General features: G+C 44.1%; 1 protein-coding gene across 1 annotated transcript; it reads left to right on the top strand.

Annotated features, from left to right (window-relative positions):
* Nucleotides 1-372: 372 nt before the first annotated feature.
* LOC308163791 (tudor domain-containing protein 5-like) lies at nt 373-19,226 on the top strand (the record flags this gene model as incomplete). Its single annotated transcript, XM_080537983.1, has 16 exons — nt 373-601; nt 1,031-1,543; nt 2,911-3,101; nt 3,486-3,569; nt 3,739-3,795; nt 4,135-4,297; nt 4,795-4,988; nt 6,767-6,984; nt 8,934-9,143; nt 9,525-9,591; nt 9,741-9,941; nt 10,225-10,353; nt 10,669-10,773; nt 11,050-11,126; nt 11,275-11,427; nt 19,076-19,226. The coding sequence occupies 16 exons, from the start codon at nt 373-375 to the stop codon at nt 19,224-19,226; spliced, it is 2,742 nt and encodes a 913-aa protein (XP_080394109.1).
* Between the last annotated feature and the right edge of the window lie 1,284 nt (nt 19,227-20,510).

Here is a 20,510-nt window from a genome sequence, read left to right as displayed (position 1 = left end):
TAGAATGATAAGGTTCTATCTCCGCTTAGAATGATAAGGTTCTATCTCAGTTTAGAATGAGAAGGTTCTATCTCCGTTTAGAATGAGAAGGTTCTATCTCCGTTTAGAATGAGAAGGTTCTATCTCCGTTTAGAATGAGAAGGTTCTATCTCCGTTTAGAATGATAAGGTTCTATCTCAGTTTAGAATGAGAAGGTTCTATCTCCGTTTAGAATGAGAAGGTTCTATCTCCGCTTAGGGTCGTTCAGAGATATTGAGCGTCAACGTTTTTACATTCCATTATGTTTTGTGAGATGGAACCTTTGTATTTTATTAATTACTAACTCAAAAATGTCAACATTATAAAAATAACACCACACAGGCATTAATAATGATGACCCAAGACCAGCTACTGTGGGGCCTGAAGAAGGATGTTCGCTCCGTGCTCAACTCGTCCAAGTTAGGCCTGTCCCCGGACGACCTGAGACGGGACTACCTCTGCATCGTGGGCCATCCGCTGCCTCTGAGGTCCCTCGGCTTCCACAGCGTGATGGACATGATCAAGGAGATGCCTGACGTGGTGAAGATGGACTTTTTGGAAGACGGCAGCTTGGTGTTGAAAGGTAAGCCCAGTCTAGTAGTGGTGCGGCTGTGGCGCAGGAGGTAGAGTCGCCGTCTAATGATCACAAGGTTGGCAGATCGGCGGTTTGAGCCCCGGTTGGCCACATGTCGAAGTGTCCTTGGGCAAGACACTGAACCCCAAAATTGCTCCCAGTGAGCGGGCCGGCGCCTTGCATGGCAGCTTGCCGCCATTGGTGTGTGAATGTGTGTGTGAATGTGTGAATGAGAGGCTGTTGTAAAGCGTTTTGGAGCAGCAAAAAAGTTGCTATAAGTGCAGTCCATTTACCATTACCATTTTAGTACTATGACCTGCACAGAGTAAAATTACACACGTATGCACGAAAATACTACTTTATTCCAACCCAACTCTTTGCCTCGCTTTTTCTTCCCCTCCCTCCCTCCCTCCCTCCCATCCCTTGGTCCCTCTGCAGCGGTTATGGACGAAAGCACCCGACGCATAGGGGAGATGGTGGCCCGGCAGCGTGTCCCTAAGACCAACAAACCACACAGGGGCGGTATGGGCTTCTTCTCCCCGCACTACAGGAAACAACTGTTCCCCGCCAGCCCCCTCCCCCGGCGGGGCCACGCCCCCCCGGCCCTGCCCGCTCAGCTGCGCTCACAGCTGCGGCAGCTGCTCGCCCCGGGGCCCATGGGTCTGTCGGAGCTGCAGGACGGCTTCGCCCGCCGCTTCGGCCACCCGCTGCGCGTCTTCAACCTCGGCTTCTACTCCGTCGCGGAGATGCTGGCAGCCGCGGCGGACCTGGTGGCGATCAAGCAGAGCCGGACGGGCTCCCTGCTGACCCTGAAGGTGGCGCCACCTGCGATGGGGCTGACGGCGTCGCAGGGTGGGGCGCTGATGGCATCGCGTGGGGGGACGGCGGTGAGGACGGGGCAGATAAAGCCACCTCGACCACAGCTGACCCCCTTGACAGCGGTAGACACAGGTGGGTTGGTACTACAGTGTAGACAGATCGTGACGTTAGAATTATGAGGTTCTATCTCCATTTTTGGTCAAAATTGAGTTTTTTACATAATCTGATCCATTAGGTGTTTATTAATGCCTGTGTGGTGTTATTTTTAAAATGTTGACATTTTTGAGTTAGTAATTCATAAAATACAAAAGTTCCATCTCACAAAACATAATGGAATGTAAAAACTTTGACGCTCATTATTATCTCTGAACTACCCTAAACGGAGATAGAACTGTATAATTCTAAACTCACGTTTTCTTTTTAACATTTACTTTTTCTTTACATGTATGCGTTTGAGGCACCTGATGTGAAGGCTTTTTTCTGAGCAGGACTACATTTAGCACTTGTGTCCATGGGCATGCTATCATTCAGTATCCCTGTTTTATACCTTTAACTATACATGGCTATAAGTTGGACTCGCCTGGGAACACCACCACTAGTGTGCCCTTCAGTACGTTACTTAGCCCTAACTTTCTCCAGGGAGACTGTCCCTGTAAACTCTAATTAAGTGGTAAATGGTAACTGCTAAATGGTTCAGGCGGCATAGAGCAAATTACCCCTCGGACAGGAGGTTATGCCAGAGAGCTTTTTTGGATCCACACCCTAGAACGTTTACAACGCCTAGGCTTGAATGAGTATTTCTACATGTGTTGTGCTATGAATAAATTACTTTAGACACTATGTTCTATGCTATATGATGGCTACTGCCTGATGTCTGCATGTTTGTAGCATTTCTCTATTGTTTTTTGTTCTGTTAAGTATATATTGTAAATATTTCATGTACTTTTAGGTGTTTCCTGTCTCATGAACACATGTTTTTGTAGTCCACTAAATCTAGGACTACAATTCCCATGATGCCTAGCCACTAGGTGAAATATTTGACACAGATGTTGTGCATTGGCTAATTAAGTGATGTTGTTTGAAGCCTTTATACCACTGCATTCAATTGAATGAATGAATGAATGGTCTTTATTGTCATTGATATAGTACAGGTACCATACAACGAAATTTGGGAAATTGTCTGCTTTATGCTTTATGCCGAAATTTGGGAAATTGTCTGCTTTATGCCTGAAGAAGGTTTATGACTGAAAGTTTGTGCAATAAACTACGGTTTATTTGCACAGATTTGAGTGCGGACGGATGCTGTTTTTTTTGCACTTTATTGATACTCTTCAATTCCAGCACCTCAGCTAAGTCTGATCACGGATGAGCGGTGGTATTTTCATTATTATACAATTTAACTGCTAAATGGTTAAAATGTAAATGGGTGTAACTGTAAAATGTAAACAGTAGTGATCTGGTATTGGTTGTGACTAATGTAACATTTTGTCTGTCTTCAGCTCCTGTGGAAAAACCCTCTGGTACTCCAGTACAGAATCACATGGCCTCTGGTCCTGAGAACACTGTCCCTAACAGCTCAGGGGGACACCAGGACCATGGGGGACATGGAATTCACCAGGACATGGAATTGACACAACCTGAGCCACAGCTCATCCAACAGGGGCAGCTATTTGAAAAATGTGTCATAAAAGTGAGTCTGTTTCTCTTTTTACCTCATAGTAAATGTTCTGTATGTGAAACTGTAACATTCAGGGGTGCAAACTTGTCACCTTTCTGCTAAATTAGCGGTTTTTACCACAAAATAGTAAATCCATGTGAATCGACCATGTTGATAATTTTCTTCATTTTCAGGCAAAAAATAAATGTTGTCACCTTTTTAGGCCATCACCAGTTTGCACCCCTGAACATTACTTTAAATGCTTGTAGAGTTCACTCCTACTAGAAGTCATGTTTTTTTGTGAAGAACATTTAATGAGATATGATTATTGGTCTCGTTGCACTTCACATTTATATGAATGGGAACTCACCCAATCACCACTAGTGAATGTGTTGTGTTTGATTGGCCACGATGCAGCTGGAGGAGAAGCTCAGGCAGCGTATCCTGGAGAACGGCCATGCGGGCACCGTCAGTGAGGAGCTGAAGGCCAACCTTCGCCAGGTCAGTTTACATCTTCCCAAAGCGACTTACAATCAATACATTCGTTTAAGTAAATGAGTCAGGAGCCAGACTATTGAGTTGCCCCTTTATGGGTGGATACCGAAATCATTGAAAACTCCTAATGTTCTAGTCACACATGATGGTGACAGTGAAGATTCCTTCTTTCTAGGTTGTTGCTCAGAACAGTGAAGGGATATCAATACATGATCTTCATGCCGAATACAAGGTAATTATACTAGTTTCCTTTGTTACACATATTCCACTCTACTTTACGGAGCGGCTGTGGCACAGGAGGTAGAGTCGCCGCCTAATGATCACAAAGTTGGCAGATCTGCGGTTCGATCCCCGGCTGGCCACATTTCGAAGTGTCCTTGGGCAAGACACTGAACCCCAAAATTGCTCCCAGTGAGCGGGCCGGCGCCTTGCATGGTAGCTTGCCGCTATTGGTGTGTGAATGGGTGTGAATGTGTGAATGAGAGGCCGTTGTAAAGCGCTTTGGAGCAGCAAAAAAGGTGCTATATAAGTGCAGTCCATTTACCATTTACCATTTCCCCCTGGTCAACAGAGGATGTTTGGGGAGGAGCTCCCGGTGGCCCAGAGTGGCTTCCTGAGCGTGACGGAGATGGTTGGTGCGCTGAGCGACACGCTGTATCTGCGGCCTATGGCAGGGGAAGAGGGCCCCCACTGGATGATCACCGACACCAAACACACCGGCCACACGCAACCAGGTCAGCTCGATGGTTTCAATTTGTATTGTTACTTTGGATAAAAGCGTCTGCTAAATGTAAAAAATGCATCCTATCTATTCTATTCAGCTAATACCATTGCGTTCCCACATTATTGAGAGTTCACAGCCATTTGTCCCATTGGGGGAAGGGTCATTTGAAGAGGAGGGGCAGAACTGAGTACTGTATCTTATAGCTCATGGCATTCTATAAACGCAGCACCCTGATAATAATAATAACTTTAATTTATATAGCGCCTTTCAGAAACCCCAAGGACACTTTACAATTCAAGGGAATGATCAGACAGACAAAAACAGGACAAAACAAAACTGAAACAGTGACTAGGGGCCAAAGGCCTTGGAGAACAGAGAGTCCAGGGTGGGGGCATTGCGGATCACTATGGGGAGGGAGTTCCAGAGGGTAGGTGCAGCCACGCTGAAGGCTCTGTCCCCAAAGGTCCGTAGGTTTGTTGATGTGATGTTTTTGGCCAGGGGCTGTAGAGCCCGACACCCCCGGCGATGCTGAGCAGGGTGACCGGCTGAACCCCTCCAGCCAGGGCTATTACTTCAGCTCTGGGGAGTCGCCCTGGGAGGGGCGCAGAGAGGAGGAGGACGGGGAGGACGGAGAGGCCGCCGCCGACAACGACTTGATGTCAGAGACAGACCTCCGCATCACCACCACCACCTTCCAACAGGTGAGAGAAGAGACCCGTCTGACTCGGGTCTGAGAAGACAGGTCGTGACGTTAGAATTATACGGTTTTATAACCAAAATTGAGTTTTTTACATAATCTGATCCATTGGGTGTTTATTAATGCCTGTGTTGACATGAAATGTTGACATTTTTTAGTTCGTAATTAATAGGGGTGTAACGGATCACCTAACTCACGGATCGGATCGTGTCACGGTTTTTGAGTCACGGATCGGATCATTTTTCGGATCAACACAAAACATAAAAATAAAAATAAAAAGCTTTTTCCTCGAATTCTGTAAAAACACCACTTTTACTGTGTAAAACCCAACAACATTCAAGATGTCAAAACTGGTATATATATATATATATATATATATATATGTGTGTGTGTGTATATATATATATACATATACATAACATATTCTACACTCAAACATTAGGCTACATATTAAACAGAAACACACATTCAACTTAAATGATGCAGTAGGAGAGAGGGAGGAGGCACCTGGTTGCAGCAGTGAATCACTGGGCTCTTTAAAGCAGACAAATAAACATGTTTTATGCCACTTTTAACTAAATAATAAAGTGAAACCTTACTTTAAACATGGTATGAAAAAATTGGCTACATTATAAGAAGTTGTCAAGCTGACTTTTTCGTGCCTCCCATCAACACACCAGGGTGATGTCACGGCAAATGGGTGGCCATGCTCGTACGACTTTCTCGTTGCACAACGCTTAAACACCGTAACTTTTTTATCGACCACACTTCCAATAACACAGTCCCTCATTGTTATAATTGATAGCAAAGCCAAAGTGCTCCCATACATGGGATTTAAATGACGAGGGAGGCATTTCGAGTTCTTCTCTGTCGCCAACATTAGCAGGACTCGCCATGAACACTTGGGCTGCGTTCGTAAATTTGCTCTGAGAGCGCCGGAGAGCACACTGGGTCCGACGTCATAAAGGGACCAAGTAATTTGATTGGACAAGAGGCGTTCCATGAATGCTGATCAGATTCCAGAGCGAATTTACGAACGCAGCCTTGTTGTTCTAGATTTTTTTTTGCATTATCAACCTATCATCGCGCTTTAGAGTAAAACAAAGCACGCAACTGTCGCGTCTATCTTTTCATGGCAACTCTACATTGTGATTTACAAGGGATATTAACTAATATTAAGTAATATTATTACTTGGTTACATTTTGCAATTGATCCGCGGTACACATGCGTGCCGAACCGTGGGGGGCGATCCGTACGGATCTCGGATTATCCGTGATCCGTTACACCCCTAGTAATTAATAAAATACAAAGGTTCCATCTCACAAAACATAATGGAATGTAAAAACTTTGACGCTCAATATCTCGGAACCACCCTAAACGGAGATAGAACCTTATCGTTCTAAACTCACGATCTGACTCTGGTCTAAGAAGAGTAACTGGTCCTACTTGCCCTTTTGTTCAAGGTCAGTCCGTAGCTTCTGTTTCCCCTGGGGGCAGCTGGACCAAATACATACTAGACAATTGAGGCTGAAACCGAAACGCATTTCACAAGAATAGATGTTGTTTGATTTCTGTACATCTTTGATCACCTCCTGTACATCTTCTTTGGTGATTGTAAATGTTCAAGGACAACCCATTCAATCCACAAAGTGTCTTTGTGGTGACAATAAAAATGTGTGTGTGTGTACGTGTGCGTGTGTGTGTGTGTGTGTCTACACGCACATTCATGTGTGTGTGTGTGTTTGTGGACACTCATGGCTGTGTGTTTCTCCCTCCTCTAGATGGTGGCCAAGTTCCCTCCCCTGCAGGTACGGTGTATGGCAGGTATGGTTCCTCTGGACGCCCTGCGGGGCCAGGGCCTGAGGGCGCCCACGCCCAGGGACCCTAGGGAGGTGATAGCCGTGCTGGTGGAGCACGTGGAGTCACCCAGTAACTTCTACATCCGCTTCCACGAGACCCGGGAGGCCCGCGCCCTGGAGAGCATTATGGTGGAGATGAGGTGAGGAGACTGTGCCGCTTAGACCGGGGAGGAAACATGACTGAATCAGAATTAGAAGACTTTATTGCCATGACATGTGAACATGTTAGGAATTTGGTTTGGGACAGTGGAGCGCAGTTTACAACAGGACAGGTGCAAGACAGGACAAGACAGTGCAAACCAACATCATTCAGGGGTGCAAACTTGTCACCTTTCTGCTAAATTAGCCATTTTTATCTCAAAATAGGTCATCCATGTGAATTGTGTAGATCTGCAAAAAAATGTTTTGGGTGTGGTGGGGGGGGTCTAAGTCTCATCCATGTCACATGATGCACAAGCTAGCTAATCTCCCTGTCTGCTAAACTCTGCTGCAGTTGAAATAACGTTTTGCTTCAGGGAGCTAGGTACAGTTCCAGACAGCATAGAGAACACAGTCACAGTAAACTGTTTTCGAAGTAATTCTGCAGGTGTTGAGGTCAGGGCTGCCGCTACTTACACATGCATCATTGTTAGACCACCGTTAGTGCTAGCGGTATCTATTTAACACCATTAGTGCTAGCGCTATTCAAAGGTTAGCCACCCAAAAATGTTTTCACCTTTTTGGGCCATCACCAGTTTGCACCCCTGATCATAGTGCAAGGGGGGGGGGGACACCAGCAGCAGCATTTAGGAGCCGGATGGCCGTGGGGAAAAAGCTGTGTGCGTGTCGGGCCTTCACAGTCTTTAGTGACCTCCTGCCTGAGGGGAGCGGGGCGAAGAGGCTGTGGCCTGGGTGTGCGGGGTCAGCCATGATCTCCCTGGCCCTCCCCAAAGCCCTACTTTTTGACTCTACTTTAATTTCCCATTGGGAATGGGAAATGAATATAGAGTCAATGGTTGCCTTCATTGTAGTCATGCTGCAGATTATCAGATCTCACAATACCTTGAGTCTTAACATCTCAGGCAACCACATGTACAGTAGCAGCAAGCACAATGCTGATCTGTGCAGCCCCTAGGTGACCTGGAACGTAACCATATGTGTGGTGGCCTGGGAAAACCCTTCACATGGTGGCATTTTGACATTTTCATTTTTTAATATTTCCATAAATTAGAAGTTCTCAGCTATTCATAACTGGTTGAATGACTGAGATAGCCCTTTATTTAAAAAAAGTTATGAGCATTTTAATGTATCATGTCAAAAAAAGTGAAAGGTGAGAAATGCTGCCCCCATGCTGCCCCCGACCCCTTTCTCCTCCGGGTCGGGGGAGGAGCCTATGCAGATCGGCCGGTCTCGTTTGTCTGCTTGTGATGCGGTGTTAGTCTGCTCGCCTCGTCGGTATGCGAGGGACAGATCCATTTGTGTGTCTTCTAGTTAAGATTTTATTACTTTATGCTTATTGTGAGCATCAGTAAACTGGCAATAACACAGGTGGAAGTATCGTCTCTCCTTTCGCTCATGTGTGCGTGCGTTGCTTAACTGAGAATGAGACACGTGACGTTGTTTCGCTAGCAAACTACCCACCACAAAAACATAAAAATAAGTACTTTCTCTTTTGTTTTCTTAAAATGTTTATTCACCATAATAGTTCAAAGTACTAGAATACCACATAATATCAAAATCGCAGAAATAGGACATTTCCATCTATTTTTGCTCTTTGCCACGAACGCCAGCGACATCCGACGGGTTTTCCCAGGCCACCACACATATGATCCGGTCAGATTCCTGTATCTGGAGTGGTAACATAGAACCATGAATAGAATAAAAAAGAAAGAAAAAATTATTCTAGCATTGCGACTGCCAATGGCTCCTGGTCCTAGCATAGATTATGTTTTCTTACCATGACTGATGGATATATGATTCACTTACTTAGACAAATCTATTTGTTGTCAGTTCGCTTTGGTTAAAGACGTCTGCTGCTAAATGCCCAAAATGTAATGTAACGAGTTGCAAGATGATGTCAGAGTTTGTGGGAAACGCCTCTTCCTCTTAGGAGTTGCTACACCTATCTCGAGGTGTCGGAGCGGTACTCCCTTCCCTCACGTTTCGTGCGTCAGGGCCAGGTGTGCTGCGTGGCTCCCAGAGACGAGTGGTTCTACCGGGTCGTCATCCACCGCGTCCTCAGCCAGACCCAGGTGGAGGTGTACTACGTGGACTTCGGGGACCTCACCACTGTGGACAGGACCAGCCTCAAGTTCCTCAAGTAGGCTTCTTCTGGTCCAGTTCAGACAGAGAGCAATGAAAGTCAATGGGCAGGTTTCACTAGACCAGTGTTAATATTGGCAGGCTTTTTAGTCACTTTTAGTCATTGGTGTTTAGATGAAGAAGTCACCTCCATGTTTCTTAGTTCCAGTCCAGTTCCAGTTGATAAAAACATTCCAGTGCAGTCTCAGTCAAAGTTTTCGTCGCTGACTACGGCTAGACTAAAATGTTTTGGGTTTTTTGTGGGAGACCGCTTCTTGCCACATATTGTAGTGTAAAATCAATGTCCTGTAAATGTGACAGTCATTTTAACGACAAGTGTTAGGCCTCCTTGTCTGTTTTGCTGTTGTCCCCCTACATCTCTCTGCTTTCTCACCCCAAGGTCTTGTTACTCTGAGCTCCCGGCCCAAGCGGTCCCCTCATCACTCAGTGGAATCAAGCCTATGGGTGTAAGGCTCCACACACATCTCATATCACTGTTATTGACCACCAATCTCCCCAAGCTTTTAACATTGTATTGCTCCCATAGTCCCATTGACTTCCAGATAGCACTCTTATCTCCCATTCCATATTAAAAGCCTGTGTTTTGGTGTTCCAGGGCAGTTGGAGTTTGAACGCTACCAGCTCCTTCCGGAAGCTGTGCTGTGAGCGCCTCCTGTGGGCAGCTCTGCACAGCTACCACGCAGACTTCCTGCAGGTCTTCCTGTGTGAGACAGACACGGAGGAGGACGTGTACATTCACAGTGTCCTGCAGAGCCAGGGCCACGGGCTCTCCTGTCCCTCTGCAGTCAACTCAGAGGTCAGTAATGTACACACACACACACAAAATTGCTCCCAGTGAGCGGGCCAGTGCCTTGCATGGCAGCTTGCCGCCATTGGTGTGTGAATGTGTGTGTGAATGAGAGGCCGTTGTAAAGTGCTTTGGAGCAGCAAAAAAGGCGCTATATAAGTGCAGTCCATTTACCATTTACACACACACACACACATACACTTGCTTATACATGTACTGTATATATCCCATTCAACAACAATGATCCATTGCATCCATCCATTTGTTGTGTCAAACGTATTTCTTCTTTCAGCTGTGTGACCAGTTCAACCCTGTGACCCTGTATCTGGGCGAGGGTGTGTTTGTTGAAGGGATGGAAGTAGACATGGACGTGGTGGGCCAAACCCCAGAGCCCTGCACCCAAACCCCTGCCACACCCCAGGTGAGGAGCTCCCCTTTCCCAATTCTAACAGTACACACACACATCACACTCTCATTGTAGCAGACTAATGATCGTGGAGTGAAGATATTATCAAAGCGCACGCGCCTGTCGATCACCCATCCGCTTTGATAATATCTTCACTCACGATCATGTAGTCTAGTCTGGCGCCTGCGCCGTCTGTTGTTCTTCCTGCACACAGGTAAAAATATCCAGGATCCAGCAGCGTCGTCGGGCTCGCGCAAACAAACCCGGCGAATGTTTTACTTGCTCCGGACAAGTAAAAAAGCGTTACTGTCGAACCCTGATGTGTTTTAGGCTGCAGACCCTGCTGTTGGGAGCAATGAAAAAGAAGTGAAGCAGCTGCCTGACCTCCCAGAGCTGGAGTTCATCGGGGTGACACAGGCCAACTTCAAGGCCCAGGTATGACCTCTGACCCTGTATCACGCCCTCGGATTGAACAAGAGTTAGATTGTGTACAATAGATAAAGCATGTCTATTATAAGTAAGTCAACCATCCATGCCATATCATCGCCATGTCCTTGGTCCAATTCCGGCCATCGACAGCTGCAAGTCATCCCCCCCCTCTCTCTCACCCATACTTCCTGTCAATCTCTACTGTCTCTATCCTAATAAAGCAGAAATGCCCTAAAAACATATTATTTTTTTATTTTTTTACTTGTGTGTTTGTTGTGTCAGGCTGAGGAGATGGTTGTCTGTCCACACACTGACAGCACTCAGACAGCCTTTGATGCCTTGGCCACCGTGATGGATCTGTGAGTTATTACTTTTATTACTTTTATGCAGCATGTCTGTTTGTTTATGATGATGTCAAGATTATTATTATTATGGTACTTCCACATTTGTTGACATGTATGGTTTCAAGACTGTGTGTGTGAGCGTGTATTTCTGTGTGTGTGTCAGTGGGGTTGAGGTCCATGCCCAGAGTTCAGAGGTCGGTGCCCAGAGTTCAGAGGTCAGGGCCCTGAAAGCGGAGGAGGCCCTCCAGGCAGCGCTGGAGAAGATCCAGAACCTGGAGAGACGGCTAGCTGAGACGGCCCAGTCTGGAGCCCAGAGGTTGGCTACCTCAACCACAGACCAACACCTTAACATACCGCTGTCATAGACCAACACCTTAACACACTACTGTCACAGACCAACACCTTAACACACTACTGTCACAGACCAACACCTTAACACACTACTGTCATAGACCAACACCTTAACACACTACTGTCATAGACCAACACCTTAACACACTACTGTCATAGACCAACACCTTAACACACTACTGTCACAGACCAACACCATAACACACTACTGTCATAGACCAACAGCATAACACACTACTGTCACAGACCAACACCATAACACACTACTGTCACAGACCAACACCTTAACACACTACTGTCATAGACCAACACCTTAACACACTACTGTCATAGACCAACACCTTAACACACTACTGTCATAGACAAATCAATAACACACGTCAATTATTATGTACATACTAACACACATACATCACCTTCATAACACATAACAGTGATATTGCAGGTAGAAAAACACAATACATCTTTCTGTGAAGATCATTTCCCCCCACCAGAGCAGGCTGTTTTGTATAGGCCTGAATCCTAATTTCAAATATACGCTTAATTCAACTCTTTGTGCCAACCTCCCATTGGCATAAACATCTCAACTTAATGGCCTTGAAGCCTATGACTGATCTACTGTAACTCACAGTAACAAGGCCTAGGAGAGAAGACATCTAGAGTACTCTACTCTGTGGTTTTACTCCACTCTCCTTCTCCTCTTATAATACAGGGTTCGACAGTAACACTTTTTTACTTGCCCGGAGCAAGTAACAAATTCGCCGGGTTTGTTTGCGTGAGCCCGACGAAGCTGCTAGATCCCGGATATGTTTACCTGTGTGCAGGAAGAACAACAGACGGCGCAGGCGCGAGACTAGACTAGATGATCGTGGAGTGAAGATATTATCAAAGCGTACGCGCCTGTCGATCACCCGTACGCTTTGATAATATCTTCACTCAGGATCATCTAGTCTGGTCTGGCGCCTGCGCTGTCTGTTGTTCTTCCTGCACACAGGTAAAAATATCCAGGATCTATCAGCAACGTCTGGGCTCGCGCAAACAAACCCGGCGAATGTTTTACAAGTAAAAAAGCCTTACTGTCGAACCCTGTAATGCAATCAGTGACTGTTTGAATTTGGTGCACTCATACGCGTATATTTGTATTACAGTGAGCAAGAAATCTGTCGTGGCAGGCCCAAAGAAGGTAGCCACACCTGAGCCCAAAGTAGTGAGTCAGAAGCCTGAGTCGAGTCCCAAACCCTCCAAGCCCAAGAAACTACAATATTTGAAAGTATTGTATTGTGTATTAAAAATGTATGTTCTAAGGTTCTATCTCTGTTTAGAATTCTAAGGTTCTATCTCTGTTTAGAATTCTAAGGTTCTATCTCCGTTTAGAATTATAAGGTTCTATCTCCGTTTAGAATTATAAGGTTCTATCTCCGTTTAGAATGATAAGGTTCTATCTCCTTTTAGAATTATAAGGTTCTATCTCCGTTTAGAATGATGAGGTTCTATCTCCGTTTAGAATTATAAGGTTCTATCTCCGTTTAGAATTATAAGGTTCTATCTCCGTTTAGAATGATAAGGTTCTATCTCCGTTTAGGGTAGTTCAGAGATATTGAGCGTCAAAGTTTTTACATTCCATTATTACATTCAATTGTCACCGTCTTTGAGCCTCGGAAAAGCCCTATATCAATTTAATGAATTATTATTATTATTATTATGTTTTGTGAGATGGAACCTTTGTATTTGATTAATTACTAACTCAAAAATGTAAACATTTTTAAAACAACACCACGAAGGCATTAATAAACACCTAATGGATCAGATTATGTAAAAAACAAAATTGACAAAAATGGAGATAGAACCTTATAATTCTAACGTCACGAAATGCAGTGTCTTTGACAAGGTCTCAAGAATGTGGTGACACCTGGTGTTCTGGTCACAGGCATGTCGGCATGTGTTCTAATCCGGCCCATGCCCTGTTGACATGCCCTCTCTCCATTCTTCTCCTTACTTTCTGCCCCACTCAGAATCTTTTTTTTTGTATGTGTTAATTGTAAAGTAACAATTATGTGTTAATTGTTACTAATAAAAGTTCTAATAAAAGTTCACCGTATTATTAAAGCCTCATTTGCCTCAATTAAATTACTTGGAGTCAGATTATTGATATCAAGTTATGCTTTGCTATAAACAACATACAGCCACATTGCTAAACCATTCCATTGTAACCGCTAAGCTTTTACACCCTACATTAGGACCAACACAGCTAATGTGCTGATGTCCCATGAAGGGCATGCCAATTGTAATGCTGGATACAATGTTGTCTACATAGCTGTTTATCTTATTCAAATACCGGCTCAATCATTTGACTTACTGGGAAACGGATGGACGGATTGATGGCAGCTGCTGGATTGAAAAATCAGGTGTAGTGCTGAGGCACAAATGTGTACATTTCAAGCCTGCAAACTGCGACACTTTAAATGAATGTGCAATAACACTATGTGCAATATGACAACCCTAGGGTACATAAGGTTGCAGAGAAATAGGAAATGTTAGAATAGGTATAGCATAGCATAGAGTACAGCACAGTGTTTTATCTGTACAGTATAGTATAGTGGATAGTGTACATAGCCTTTATTTATGTAACACAGATGGATGGAGTAGTGGATGGTTGGTGGATGGCCACCATGTCCCAACAAGGCTGCGACGTCAGCAAGGAGGTGGCGGAGTCATGTTTTGGGCCGGAATCATGGGGAGAGAGCTGGTAGGCCCTTTTAAGGTCCCTGAAGGTGTGAAAATGACCTCGGCAAAGTATGTAGAGTTTCTGACTGACCACTTTCTTCCGTGGTACAAAAAGTAGAACCGTGCCTTCCGTAGCAAAATCATCTTCATGCATGACAATGCAGGATGTCATGCTGCAAAGAATACCTCTGTGTCATTGGCTGCTATAGGCATAAAAGGAGAGAAACTCATGGTGTGGCCCCCATCTTCCCCTGACCTCAACCCTATTGAGAACCTTTGGAGCATCCTCAAGCAAAATATATATGAGGGTGGGAGGCAGTTCACATCAAAACAGCAGCTCTGGGAGGCTATTCTGGCATCCTGCAAAGAAATTCAAGCAGAAACTGTCCAAAAACTCACAAGTTCAATGGATGCAAGAATTGTGAAGGTGATATCAAAGAAGGGGTCCTATGTTAACATGTAACTTGACCTGTTAAGATGTTTTTGTTTGAAATAGCTTTTGATTTCAGTAAATATGACCTCCTAATATGACCTCCTAACCCTAAATTCATCAAATTACCATTTGTAGTTCTTTACAACCTATAAAATGTTTTGAAACTCTGTTGTGCATAATAATTTGGAACAGTGGATTTTGAGTTTTTTATTTTTTAAAAAAAATACTGTTATCATTGGGAGGTTTGTTCAATAAAATTTGAATTATACTCTAACGGTTGATGACTTGAAAATTATACTGATTGTCATTTGCATCGACTATTTAGGAAAATCTGAGAAAAATATCATTTGCATAATAATTTGGAACGGGCTGTATATATGGGTATAGTACACTTACACACAGGACAAAGTGGCCTGGAACCCACAGTGGAAGGATAAGGGCATCCTTCTGATCAGCATGTTCCTGTTCAAAACCATGTACTGCATTTATCATTTTTATCCAACACTTAACTGGGGTGTGCATGATTATGAATTACATGATAATTTGATGAAGTCCTTTCTCATACATGTAGTGTTTTTTTGGCTTAGTGTTAGGAAACCATTTAATTTACCTTGATGAAATCAAGTTTAAAAAAAAAAGAAGGTATTTAGGACCAACACAGCTAATGTGCTGATGTCCCATGAAGGGCATGCCAATTGTAATGCTGGATACAATGTTGTCTACATAGCTGTTTATCTTATTCAAATACCGGCTCAATCATTTGACTTACTGGGAAACGGATGGACGGATTGATGGCAGCTGCTGGATTGAAAAATCAGGTGTAGTGCTGAGGCACAAATGTGTACATTTCAAGCCTGCAAACTGCGACACTTTAAATGAATGTGCAATAACACTATGTGCAATATGACAACCCTAGGGTACATAAGGTTGCAGAGAAATAGGAAATGTTAGAATAGGTATAGCATAGCATAGAGTACAGCACAGTGTTTTATCTGTACAGTATAGTATAGTGGATAGTGTACATAGCCTTTATTTATGTAACACAGATGGATGGAGTAGTGGATGGTTGGTGGATGGCCACCATGTCCCAACAAGGCTGCGACGTCAGCAAGGAGGTGGCGGAGTCATGTTTTGGGCCGGAATCATGGGGAGAGAGCTGGTAGGCCCTTTTAAGGTCCCTGAAGGTGTGAAAATGACCTCGGCAAAGTATGTAGAGTTTCTGACTGACCACTTTCTTCCGTGGTACAAAAAGTAGAACCGTGCCTTCCGTAGCAAAATCATCTTCATGCATGACAATGCAGGATGTCATGCTGCAAAGAATACCTCTGTGTCATTGGCTGCTATAGGCATAAAAGGAGAGAAACTCATGGTGTGGCCCCCATCTTCCCCTGACCTCAACCCTATTGAGAACCTTTGGAGCATCCTCAAGCAAAATATATATGAGGGTGGGAGGCAGTTCACATCAAAACAGCAGCTCTGGGAGGCTATTCTGGCATCCTGCAAAGAAATTCAAGCAGAAACTGTCCAAAAACTCACAAGTTCAATGGATGCAAGAATTGTGAAGGTGATATCAAAGAAGGGGTCCTATGTTAACATGTAACTTGACCTGTTAAGATGTTTTTGTTTGAAATAGCTTTTGATTTCAGTAAATATGACCTCCTAATATGACCTCCTAACCCTAAATTCATAAAATTACCATTTGTAGTTCTTTACAACCTATAAAATGTTTTGAAACTCTGTTGTGCATAATAATTTGGAACAGTGGATTTTGAGTTTTTTATTTTTTAGAAAAATACTGTTATCATTGGGAGGTTTGTTGAATAAAATTTGAATTATACTCTAACGGTTGATGACTTGAAAATTATACTGATTGTCATTTGCATCGACTATTTAGGAAAATCTGAGAAAAATATCATTTGCATAATAATTTGGAACGGGCTGTATATATGGGTATAGTACACTTACACACAGGACAAAGTGGCCTGGAACCCACAGTGGAAGGATAAGGGCATCCTTCTGATCAGCATGTTCCTGTTCAAAACCATGTACTGCATTTATCATTTTTATCCAACACTTAACTGGGGTGTGCATGATTATGAATTACATGATAATTTGATGAAGTCCTTTCTCATACATGTAGTGTTTTTTTGGCTTAGTGTTAGGAAACCATTTAATTTACCTTGATGAAATCAAGTTTAAAAAAAAAAAGAAGGTATTTAGGACCAACACAGCTAATGTGCTGATGTCCCATGAATGAATGAATGAATGAATGGACTTTATTGTCATTGCTACAGTACAGGTACCAAACAACGAAATTTAGGAGGGGTGGCTCCCCTGGTGTTAGGAAAGGGAAGAAAAAAAACACTTTTAGAAAAAGAATAAAATCACAAGAAGGTAAGGAGCTGGTTTACATAAATAAAAGCTATGTACACAATCCACTGTACTATACTGCACAGATAGTCAACTAGGGTTGTCATATTGCACAAAATTATTTTTTCACGTTATTTAAAGTGTCACAGTTTGCAGGCTTGAAATGTACATGTTTGTGCCTCAGCACTAGCTGCCATACAATCCGTCCAGACTGTCCTGGGCCCAGAACTTAGGCCTTTGCTGTGTTCAGGGCCTTGACGGCCCTGTGGTAGAAGCAGTTCTTCAGTCTGTTTGTCTGTTTGGAAGGGCATGCCAATTGTAATGCTGGATACAATGTTGTCTACATAGCTGTTTATCTTATTCAAATACCGGCTCAATCATTTGACTTACTGGGAAATGGCTCATGGGATCACAGTTGTGGGGCTGGACCCACGTTGCGGTTACATGAAGGTCAGCAATGAAAACCTCCTTTCCCTGTAGAATTCAAGTGCATCTAAAATTAGTCAATGCTAGAAAATGGTACGTAAAACATATGGCTGAGTTCCAGCTATCTATTAAAATCACAACAAGGCATATAAGCCACAAAATTACCTTTTCATGCAGTCACTTCAACAATCAACTATCCTTAGTATAAACATTTCTTGCATAAATGATTTGCGATGACGTAGTCTATGCAAATATGCAGGCGCAATATGCAAATATGCAGGCGCGGTATGATGACGCGCTCCAACCACTCCAACCAAATATGGTCCATCAAGCGTCCGGGTGATAGGCGTGATGTCCGCAGCTGGATATACTTGGAGAGTGTTTGTAAGGCTGGCGGCCATCTTAGGTGAGTCTGGTTGTGTTGTAAGGCTGGCGGCCATCTTAAGTGAGTCTGGTTGTGTTGTAAGGCTGGCGGCCATCATAGGTGAGTCTGGCTGTGCTGTAAGACTGGCGGCCATCTTAGTTGAGTCTGGTTGTGTTGTAAGGCTGGCGGCCATCTTAGGTGAGTCTGGTTGTGTTGTTATGCTGGCGGCCATCTTGGGTGAATCTGCAGGGCTGCCAAGTTTCACCAAAAGTTTGGAGTGAGATTTTTTGGCGGTGGAGCGACCCAAAACTGTTTCAGTATGACTTTTATTAAACTGCGGTTCCTCCCGCGCACGCCCACATACAACATCCGGGTCTTATATGCAACATTATCAGGTCACCCCTAGGTGTCCCTGTAACACAGGCTACTAACATAATGCCTATATGTAACATCTCCTTTCCTTTAGCTGTTTGCAAATGACATGCTTGCATCTCCGTCTGCAATTCCATTGACAATAACAATCCCAAACATTAACAATAGCATTACAACATTGCATTATTTCCCTTTTTTTTCTTTTTTTTTTTCTGAACAAAGAACAACAGTCCACACGCGCACACACACACACGGCTGATCTGTAGGCTGGGGACCCCTGGTCCTAAGGACCTCTGTAGGCTGGGGTCCCCTGGTCCTAAGGACCTCTGTATGCTGGGGACCCCTGGTCCTCAGGACCTCTGTAGGCTGGAGTCCCCTGGTCCTCAGGACCTCTGTAGGCTGGGGACCCCGGTCCCCCTGGTCCTCAGGACCTCTGTAGGCTGGGGTCCCCTGGTCCTCAGGACCTCTGTAGGCTGGGGACCCCTGGTCCTGGGCTGACCTCTGGCCCTGTAGGGCTTAATTTTAATTAATTTGTTCTGGTACTGCCAATCATCCAGGGAGAACAATGGGGTTTCATTACCAAATCGGGATCGGTAATTCCTGCAAGTAAGGTCAGATGGGTGCTGCCACTGCCTTCCGTAAGTGCCTGGCCCCTGGTCAGCAACATGGGTCATGAGATTACGCAGCTCACTCATCACCCCTGCGCATGCACACGCGCACACACACACACACACGGCTGATCTGTAGGCTGGGGTCCCCTGGTCCTCAGGACCTCTGTAGGCTGGGGACCCCTGGTCCCCCTGGTCCTCAGGACCTCTGTAGGCTGGGGTCCCCTGGTCCTCAGGACCTCTGTAGACTGGGGACCCCTGGTCCTGGGCTGACCTCACACCAAGTGTCTCTGCCCTCTCTCTCTCACCTCTGCAGGCTCCAGATCAGGGTGATGTTGGGCTCTGAGACTCTGATGCATCAGACAGCTGTAGTTCAGCAGCTCCCTCTGCCCCCTCCACTACAGACATACCTCCAGTTTACAGACATCCTACCACCCTCACAAACATGTTTGCACCCCCACCCTTAGAGGCATCCTCATGTCCCAGAGGCGCCTGTAATCGGGCCCCTATTATAGGGGATCTACGCAAACATAAGATTCAGCTTATGTCATGCCAATTTGACGTCATTCAGTTTGTCACGCCTACAGTTTCACCTCATTCAGTGCTATGACAGCTGCATTTCTTTATGGTTTGATGAAATGCGGACAGGCAGGAGCAACAATGGTAACTTGTCGGTCTTCAGTAACTACTTATACTGCAATAAGAAAATGGAAAGACTGGAACCCATGCTGCACGCAGACTTAACTGTCAATGAACTGCAATCTGTCAACAATGCGCTGTGAGGTGAGTTTGTAGGAATGATGGCAAGCTGTTTTAGCACTAAATGTGTAATGCACAACTTTAAGGTTGACCTAAACTTAACACAAGATGGCAGCATTGAATTATTTTTTGTTTTGACATTTGTCTTTTCTAATCCACATTTGACATAAGAAGATTGCAACACAATGTACAAAGATGTCCATACATTTTAAAATGTCATTCATATTTGAAAATAAAGAAATTTAAATATTTTTTTTCTTTTTTTAAATAAAATGTTATCAGTAATAAAAAAATAAAAAAAAGAATTAAGAAAGAAAGAAAGACATCATACCAGCAACATACACTACCGTTTCAATGTAAATATGTCTTTTTTATTTTTATTTTTTATCAACACTTCCGCTCTCTGTTTCAAATTAAAAGCTATTAAAAAAGGGAAAAAAAGAAATGTCGTCTACGTCAGTGTCGGAGACAAGCCATGGTGAGGGTTGAGAAAGCACCGTTGTTTAAATGATTGTAGTAGAAGTATTTGGTATGATTTTAAAAAAAAAACTTTTTAGAATTTCCTTGCATAATAATAATAATAATAATGGATTTTATTTATAAAGCACTTTACATTTCAAGAATCTCAAAGTGCTACAGTCAATAAAAGAAACAAAAACAGCACAACACAATAAAGATCACTAAAAACATCAAAAGCAGAAAGGTTAAAAAGACACTGTGGCATAAAACGAAAGAAAAAAATAAATACAAATCTGGCTACTGGAACGCTTTGTTAAAAAGATGAGTCTTAAGTCCGCTCTTAAAAGAGTCGACCGATTGTGGTGCTCTCAGGTGGGCAGGGAGGGCGTTCCACAGTTCGGGGGCGATGGAGCAGAAGGCCCGGTCTCCCATGGAGCGGAGGTGGGTTTTGGTGGGTTTGAGGAGGTTTGCATTTGATGAGCGGAGAGTGCGAGTGGAGGGGCTGTGGGATTTGACCAGGTCCTTGAGGTAAG

The sequence above is a fragment of the Nansenia antarctica genome, assembly GCF_963989245.1.
Source record: "Nansenia antarctica genome assembly, chromosome: 8".
Lineage (NCBI taxonomy): Eukaryota > Metazoa > Chordata > Actinopteri > Argentiniformes > Microstomatidae > Nansenia > Nansenia antarctica.
The sequence above is the reverse complement of the archived record's forward strand: the minus strand, read 5'-3'. Positions and strand labels throughout refer to the sequence as shown.